General features: G+C 31.5%; 1 protein-coding gene across 1 annotated transcript in view; it reads right to left on the bottom strand.

Moving 5' to 3' along the window:
* Dmd (dystrophin) overlaps positions 1 to 9,921 on the bottom strand; it is a 1,456,297-nt gene that overhangs the window by 1,435,962 nt on the left and 10,414 nt on the right. The window contains exons 3-4 of the mRNA XM_026777353.1: positions 9,652 to 9,831; positions 2,468 to 2,643 (exon numbers count right to left, since the gene is read on the bottom strand). Of these exons, the coding sequence (XP_026633154.1) occupies positions 2,468 to 2,643; positions 9,652 to 9,831 (356 nt within the window). The remainder of the gene's footprint in view (positions 1 to 2,467; positions 2,644 to 9,651; positions 9,832 to 9,921) is intronic.

The following is a 9,921-nucleotide window of genomic DNA, read 5'->3' as shown; positions in this document are numbered from 1 at the left end:
GCCTGCCTCTGCCTCCCGAGTGCTGGGATTAAAGGCGTGCGCCACCATCGCCTGGCTTTAAACATATTTTAAAACCAAATACAATCTCAAAATAAGAGCTGGAAATAAATCTTTGAAGACAGATTGATATGGATCAATCCACTTTGCTGCTTTTTGTATAAGGGTGTTTCTGAAGACATTTTGAGGGATGAGAAGCATATGCCCATAAATGATGAGCCTACTAAGCATCAGCTACAGGTAAATATTTAATATTACATTAAGGAAATTAGTGGGAGTACTATTAGGAAAATTTGAATGCAAATTAAGTGACTTACTGATTTATTTGTGTAATTATTTTTTCCACTCCATCAGTAAATAGTGACATTTCCACCACTGTAATGATGATACTGTGGATTTTGCTGCCTAAAGGGGCATTTGGTTAGTCAAAGTTTGCAAACCATTTGACTGGACCAAAGATCAGCAGACATTTTTTTTTCTGATGTGTTAGATAGTATTGCAGGAGGTCCTTCTGCTCCTCCAGCCAATAGCCGCTGAGATACCAGCCCATTGGGGCGTGGTCTCTCTCCCTTTTAAAAAGCAGCTACTTCCCTTCTTGCTCTCTTTGCTTCCTGTTCCAGCAACTAGACTCCTTCCTGATTGTGCAGATTGCTGTTGTCTGGGACGGTTATCTGTAAGTTTTTTTCCCCTTTAGGTAAATACCACCCTATTAATCATAATTCCAAACTGGTGTGGCATTGTTTGTGACTTACGCCTTCAAGATAGGTTTTATGAGGAGTCATAGAGTTATAGCTATATTTTTAAAGCCTGTTTTGTCGTGTGAGAGAAGTCATAGATGATAAATGTTTGAATAAATGGGTCTGTTATAAATGAAGTCCCTGAAATTTGAATTTTATATAATTGTAAGTGATGACATATTATTCTTCTGAATATTTTAACCAATTAAAATATAATATCAGGGCTGGAGAGATGGCTCAGTGTATAAGCCATGGAAGCCGGGGCACTAGAATTCAAGTCCCCATGGGAGATATAAAATGTGGGTATAATAATGTATATATGTAATCCCAGTGCTCCTAATGAGAGATCAGAAGCAGAGAGAGGAGAATCCCTAGAATCTAAAATTTCAGTTACCTAAGGAGTGGTGAACAATGGCAACAAGAACCACAGAAACAGTTAGGAAAACAAGAACCTACTTCAAAGAGTGGAATTAGAGAACTTGACACCAATGTTGTCCTCTACTATCAATACAGACACTTTAGTATGCACATGTCCATGCTCACACAAAAATGTGTGCACTCTCCACACACCCATATAGACAAATAGCATACACATATATACACAAAGCTAAAAAATATGAAAAATGCTAAGTTTTAGTTCATAACTCACAAAGAAAATAGCAGTAGGTTTGTTGTTGCCTACGGCCTTACATATTTGAACTAGACAATTAGCTTAGAAAAAAAATTGACATTTTCAAGATGAAGAAGCCCAAAATTCCGTTTGGAATTTTCAAATCAGATTATAAGTCATGAATGAATGAATGAATGAATAAAATGTACCTCATGATGTATTCAGATATCTTTTCTAGGTGTTTCTTCTCCTTTGCTAAGAACATTTGCAAGAATATTTTTAGGTATATATTCTTCCTATACATCTATATTCTGGTATATGCAAATTCTAAAGTCAAGTGTTCTATACATTCCTGAGCATATGCTACGTAGAAACACAAGGCATATTGCAAGGAGCTTTCTTAATCTTAAAATTACAATAATGGATATAGTATGGAAATTGTACTATTTTATGATTTTCATGCTAGTTCTGCATTTATGAAATTTTATTGCCATGATTTTAATACATCCACTGATTTACATAATACCTAACTTATCTACAATGTGTACTTAAGATTACTCACAAAAAGATCAGTTAAAATTCCAACACCTTCAAGATAAGACTTTATAAATATCAAAGAACAGAAAATCTGTTCCTAATTACTTCTGATTTAGGATGTGCAGATTGAGACATTATGCTCTCATAAAGCAGCAGAATGGAGTTCGCCTATTAGAGGTGTACTTCTTCATGAAATTACAATTCCCATTACTAGAAGAAAGTCATTTGATGCAAAACTAACACCTGAACAAACAGGCCTTTTATGACGACACAAAGCAAAGCTGGACATTTTCAGTTTTAAAATGTGTCACGGCTATTCATTACTTGTTTCTTCCTTCGATCCAGAAAACAGCACTTCCATTAAGCCGTCAGTTATTGACAAAATGATTTCTTGAATACATTTAAAAATGTCTCATTGCTTTACTCAATATTTAATTGTCATTACAAAATACTTTGTAAAAAAAGTATTTGTAAAAAGCTTTGGAAGATATGAGGCAAATATAAAACATGACTCAATGTAAATGAGCTTTCCTGCTTAAAACTGAGATTTCATCTGCGAATAAAGTCATGAATAAGATGTTCTCACCTTTTCCTAATTTCAGAATCCACAGTAATCTGCCTCTTTTTTTGAGGGGGTGGTGGTGGAAGTTCTTCTTGTGCATGTTTTACCAGGATTTGTTCCCTTGTGGTCACCATAGTTACTGTTTCCATTACAGTTGTCTGTGTTAGTGATGGCTGAGTGGTGGTGACAGCCTGTGAAATCTGTGAGAAATATTGAAACAGAGGTCAGACACCGCTCAAAAGACTTTGGTAAAGACTGCTTGGAGTAGTGAAGGAAAATAATGAGAAACTGTTCCTGCTTGTTGGTAGATTGACCTTTAGATCCAACTAACTCCATATTACACCAGAATCAAATCATTTTATCTGACTTAAGCAATGATGACTGAAACAGAGAAGTTAGGGAATCTCAAAATCAGAAGTAAAAAAATGACTCTTGAGTATATTGGAAAAACTTTAGAAAGTAAAGGAACAAAGACAAAGAATTAGGATGCCACTATATCACTAAGACTTTGCTGATTATAGTGTTTACAACATTCAGATATATTTGACTAGAGTATCTTGGCACAATTTCTAACACCAGGAATATTGTATATGGATGTCAATAGTTTTCTAATTATTTCAGATAAAAAAGCACTTGAATGAACACAACCCCATAAAAAGAAATAATTATATTAAAAACAGTTTAAAATGCATGAATATTTTGTTCAGTACAAATTTAAAAATAGTCAGTTGAACTTTGGAATAAAATGCTATTTAATAAAAAGTGGCATCTTTTATACTTTCAGTAAAATGCTAATATATAGTACCTACTAATCTATAAGTATCTTTGCATTTCATGATATTCAAAAGTTTAAGTTTAAATCCTCTGTGTATAAGTTGCTGAAAATGTTCAAACACATGAGTTACTGAATTTATCATTAGAGCCTTTTATTTTAGGATTACACTGTCCTTCAGATCAGACATTTTTAGAGAGACATAATTCAAAAATTTGGCCCACCATAATATGTGATACACATAATGACAGTTGTCAGCTCTGCATGCAAAATAATAGCAGATAGACAAGTTGTACAAAATGACATATTCCTTCCTTTTAAATTCTCCTTTTATCTTTCCCACAGTGTTCAATTTATTATGACCATAAGTTACCTCTGGCACATTAATTACAGCCCTTCTGCAATCAATTTATTTGTAAGATTTATTTGCAAAAAGGCCAAAGAAAGCCAGTACTAGTTCTTGTGTATTTGTTTTTGTGCAGCTAAAAACAGAAGAACAGGTATTTGGCTAGCAAGAACTGGTTTTGGACATTCCTGCACTTCCTAAGAAGTATGAGAAATGTTGAGTGTACCGTCCATCCCTGACTATGTTTTGACCAATTCTTTCCATGGGAAGAATATGGGAAGAGTCGGGTATTTATTTCATCTTCCAAACTGGTCTCAAAAAAAAAATAAAATCATACAACAAGTTATCATCTGTAAAATGTGGTTCATTTACACACATTTAAAACAATAGCCCTTGGACAAACAACAACTTCAGACTTGTTGAAGCCTTCTATATCAGAAAATTCTTTATGGAAACCAAGCAAGCATACAACTACCACCACAACAAAATATCCAATGTAAACCAACAGATACTGATCTCCAACATGTGCCAAATACAAATTATCTTTTATCTTTTCTGAGCGTTTCATAAATTCATTACACAGAATCAATCACAGAGCTATGAACAAGTTTAATTACTTATTCCAATGACAGGTTATATTAAGATTAAAGCAAAAGGTAACAGTTTTAAAGTGGCTTATAATATCAACTGAAATATAATTGCATCTAACACAAAAAATATTAAAATAACAATTTAAGTTTGTCTTTATTTTTAAAGGTAATTTTTTAGGATTTTTTTACTGTGACATTTTTATGTCAAAAGGAAAGGTTACTTTACATATAATAACTAACTGCTATAAGAGAATTTTTTCTGAGAAGAGTGTTTCTAGGTGCTCTGATTACAGGCAATATGAAAATATAAATACAAAGAATATCTTTCAAAAAAAAAAAAAAAAAAAAAAAAAAAAAAAGAATATCTTTCAAGGTTATATCATATGGAATATTTTGGTATGAGGTATTTGACTATGTAGATGACTTCAGTTATGTTAATATCTTCTTATTAATTCTTGTTATAAAATTAAAACCTTGTATATACAGGTTTAAAAAACATGATTACAGCAACACGATTAACAGTGAAATTGCATTTTAAATATATACACAGTCAAGGCAACCCATCTTATTGTATATTGTTTTGTGCTGTTTAGCTGAAATCTCTTGGATGCCTGATCTTTTGTGAAAAGAAAATGGAGGGGAAGTGGAGCTGATGGTGGGGGGGTGGTGGCAGGGAGCTAGAAGGATTGGAGGGAGAAAAACCTGTGGTTGGAATTTATTGTATGAGAGAAGAATCTACTTTCAATAATAAAAAGAATATACACAGCCATGCAGAAATGCAGAAAGAAATGCTTAACAGTAGTAAATACAGAATTAAGATGACTATATAATATCTTTACTATAACATCATGATTGGCAATGCTATTTCATTTTCCTTGGGGCAAAGATATAAGGAAACAACCACACATTGACCCTGAAAAAAGAGGACAGAATTCATTATGTATAACAAATTAGTAATTACTTTCTAAACCTACTCTATGTAATCAGACCATAAAACAATTAGTCATATACTAAATTCGTCCATGGCTCTGAGTAATTGCATGTAAACGCTTAATTATTCAACAGAATCAGTATAATACAGACAGGATAGAGAATATGGAAGTCATTTAATCTAATGCCATGCTTACTATAGGAGTTGTTCTCCCAGAAGTTGAAGACTTTTTCCTTAGTTTGGCAGCAAAACTTCCAATTTATTAAGAATTTCTTAACTCCTGAAGGAATACTATTTTATTATGACTTTTCCAGGTCAAATTTTCTTTGCACTCTGAACAAACATAGGGCAATATGGGTATTGTTTCAAAACAACAATTTTAATGATCAAAACCCAATAAGCATGACCCTATTGAGCCTCATTTTAAAGGTCTGAAATGCCAGGGATTTGTTTAAACTAGGATTAATATGGTTGATGTGCCAAAACTAAGACTTCCTGGTTTTTGACACCATATTCCACTAAAGCAATCTAAAATTATATGCCATTTAGTAGATATGTCATAATATTTTAAATAAATTCAATACTTATCAAATATGTATCCCCTATAGGAATTTTTAAATGAGTAAAATTGAATCACCAACTTCAATATTTTATACTGTATCACGCAATGTGATAGTCACAATAATATTTGTGAAATAAGATGAGTTCTGCATGAAAAATATAACTATGCAAGATTATCCACATACTAAACATACAGCAGTAAAGGACATTTTATTTGACATATTATAAAGCTAGATTTTGCTCAATCAATAGCTTAACTTATGAATTTATTTTGGTTCCAAGATAAGGATCTAAAATTCTCTGTCTTATGAATGTATACTGAGCAACTACCATAGGTAAGGGAAGCCAACAGTAAGTACCAACAGTAGTTGAGCAACTAAATTTATTTTTAATATTAACTACTTTTCTGTTTGGTCACAAATAATAAGGTAACAAAACTTCCTGAATAGGAACTGGCACTGGAACTATTAGAACAATTAGAGTTCAAATACTCAAAGGACATCATGAAAGAAATCATTCTTGACACTGAAATAAATTATTGCATAATATAATTAAGAGGGTTCTTTCTATGAAGTTGTCTCTCCAGTTTTATATATTTTGGTCTTCACTTTAATTTGCCTTCAGTACAAAAATATATCAGAGGGAAAACATACACCGTGACTTCTGGATTCATATTATATATAGAATCTGAGCAATTGTGTTAGCGGCACCTGCAAAGTTTGAAAAGCAATGGTATTTATATTTTCGGATTTACCGGATTTTCAACTATGTACCATTTGAGATGGAATTGAGGAAACTTTTTATAATTAGTGATGCTGAAGCATATAGCTAAGAACCATTTATTTTTGTGCCATTTCACTTATTTTCAGTAGGCAAAAAATGGATACTATAGATGGCAATTATTTTGAAGATATGTTCATGGTAATTAAAGTATATTAATGACAGAAGTCAATCTAACTTAAATAGAATGGAAATTTTATTTCTATCCTTATTTCCATCTGCCTTTGGTACTCATGTAGATGAGATAATTTGGAAATTGCTTCACTAATTCATAGACATATATAATTTCATCTAAAAAGGCAGATTCAACAGACATTAGAGACAAAAAAGTTACTATAGAGATCAATTCGGTTTATATTCTCTTTTTGTAAATAAATAAGATATTACACTTTTCAACTCAGCCTCACTGAATCAGATCTCACTGCTTATAGTATTTCCAATGACTGTAGGTAAATAAACGACAGCTCAAGACTGAGTTACATTCTTACATACAAATCCTTGCCAAATTCCTACTTTCTTTGGTGGTATCAAAATGATACTTAATTTTCAGTGTAGCTTGATGCCCAACTTCACATTTTTCTAAGAAAATCTTTAATCTACAGAATTAGCCAAAAGATTCACTAAAATTCAGAGTGGCTAATCTACACATTTAAATAATATGGAATCCTTAAACAAGTGAAGTAACTGAATTAATTTAATTGTACTGATCTTTATGGTAAAATATTTATATATTCTTTAATTTGTCAATTGGATTGTTAGTTTTGGATAACTTTCTGGAATCATTAAAAGTGTTGTCAAGAGAAGAAGCTTTAATTACTTTTGATTAAAATCCCTAAGAAAGGGAGTAAGTAACTAACCAACCCTAACTTCATCACTTGTATCCACATGTCTATAGGGGATTAGAGCTTCCTGATGTTGGTGATGGAAACCGTACATGGGGACTCTCTAGGAGCATTATGCACACCGCACCAATAAGCCATCTTATAGCCATGATCTTCTCATTTGTATTGTGGGTGCGCTGGAAAAGATAGCTCATGTATACTCATGATTTGTGATACTTATGTGATCATTAGCAGTTCTAAATTGGTAATAAAAAAACATAAAATAACACTGAATATATATCCACTTTCTCTCTTTGGGAGAACTGCAAGAATTAACTCAGTCTAAATCTTGAATTCAGGTACAAACATATACAGCATAGACATCAACTTTTATGCTCGAGCACAGGTGAATTACAAATGTTCTAGTGTTATTTTTAGGCTATATATGCTCATAGTTAAAATTATCTCAAAAATAGTCATTAGCTGTGCAGAAATAAAAAACTGTGATATCAAAATTTATGAGTCATAGCATTCTTCGTTTTATGAAGGAGAAAGTTACCTAGCTAAAAAATAAAGACTGGAAGCTTTTGAATTTAACAAGACAGATGCTAGTATAACAAATCATCACATACTCAACTTTTAATATATTCTACCATATTAATTACAAAGCACACACCTCGCTTATCTTATCCAAAATATATGATTTTAGATAAATGGCTATGATGATGATTCAAATCAGTTAAATTATATTTAATTTCCTTTATTAATTATACAGAAATGCAAATCATATTTCATAATTAAAATAAAGATAACAATATATTTATTACGGTCATGGCATTAGAATACAAACTGTTCCTATCTCAGCATGCACATTTGTAAAAGCATAAATTAAAGACATAATTATTGGTGTTTTCACAGAAGTCAATCAATGGTATGTTTCTTGTTCCTTCCTTTCCCATTTTAAGTATTCATGCAACAAATAGTAACTATCCTTGCAATGTTTGGGAACAGAAAGCATTCTATTTTCCTATACTGCTTTTTTTTTATCAAGTTTAACATGAGTTGACTCTGTGATTACATGATTTTTGGAAAAGTTCTTGAGGGAAAACAAAAATAAAAATACATGAACAGCTTTAGGCATATTGTTGTTACAGGAAAAGTCAAAAATTCTTGGCAAAGTTATGCTTCTAAAAATGTGTTTGTGAAAATTGTATTTTTCCACCTGGTTTTATCAAATAATACTGACCTTTACAATACTGTATCTAAGAGTTTTTGCTATAATGGTTTATGAAACCAATGAGAACACATAGGAATGACAGTATTTCTGAATTAAAACTTTTCAAATTTACTAATGCTTCATGTTCTCAGAAACCTACAATATTGCAAAACATCCATAGGCAGGTCATATACAATGAAAGAATTAGTAATAAAATTATGACTATTCACCGAATTTATTTTATGGAAAACAAATGAAATGTTTATTTTTAATAACATGAAAAATTATGTTTATATATTCAGTCCTTTTATATTTTAAATATGAATTTCAATTTGAAAGGAAGATGTTAAGTGTAACTTAAAATCATGAGAGTAGGTTGATAATTTTCTTCAATTATACTTTTGGATACAGTATCTTAATTATTTTTGTCATCTTTCAACAAATATTTGTAGGTTCTGCATGTCAGTTATCAAGTCTCAGGAAGACAAATTCTCTGTACTTAACTCACACTCGAAGAAATACCTGCCTAAAATCTATTAAGGTTAGTCATTATTTTAATAGTGGTATATACATGATATAATGAGGTATGAGTTGTGATCAATTATCAAGAAATTTTATGTTGAAATGTAATGGAAAAGATTATGTTAAATATTATCATACATATTTTTGAATGTCAACCAATTATACTATTATCTTAGAATTTTCAAAATACCAATATTTCCTTAAAAATATCACAATAGCCTTGTCTACAAGAGCTAGTTCCAGGACAGGAAACAAAAAAAAATTACAATAGTGGAAACTTACTACTTAAACTCATAATACAATGTTACTGTGGCTTTCTTATTTTTCTATCTAAATGAATATATTTGTGTAACTTAGCCAAAGCAATGACACAGTGGACAGTGACAATACATTTCCTAAATGTGTTGTTTCATTATGCCAGCATTCAGTTTTCCATTCCTAGAAAACCAGTAGGACAGCGATAAGATTATCCAATTGGCACACATACATCTGCCTCTCCCCAATACTCCAATGACACTATACACAAGTTAACCACGTTTTAAATTCAACTGAAGAATTGAAAAGAACTAAACTCATGACATATATTGAGGGAATCAAAATATTTGTTTCTTAATGTAGTTCTCAAATACTTCAAACATAATTTATAATATAATACTTAACATCACTTACTTGTACTGAACTCTTTTCTAGTTTTTGTGCTAAATTATCCCAACGTTGTGCAAAGTTTTCCATCCAGATTTCCATCTTTTGAGTCACTGACTTATTTTTCAGTGCTGAAAGGAGATCTTCGTTGAGGGAACTGAGTTTTTCCATGGTTTGCCTTTTCTTTTCTAGATCTATTTTCAACACCTGTTAAAACAAGAACAATCATGGATCTTACTCGGGTCTTGCTTTGGTCCAGTATTTCTTTTTCTTTTTATGTTATTTATTTATTTATTT

Source organism: Microtus ochrogaster, unplaced genomic scaffold (assembly GCF_000317375.1).
Source record: "Microtus ochrogaster isolate Prairie Vole_2 unplaced genomic scaffold, MicOch1.0 UNK58, whole genome shotgun sequence".
Lineage (NCBI taxonomy): Eukaryota > Metazoa > Chordata > Mammalia > Rodentia > Cricetidae > Microtus > Microtus ochrogaster.
Note: the sequence above shows the minus strand (reverse complement) of the source record. Positions and strands in the feature narration are given on the sequence as shown.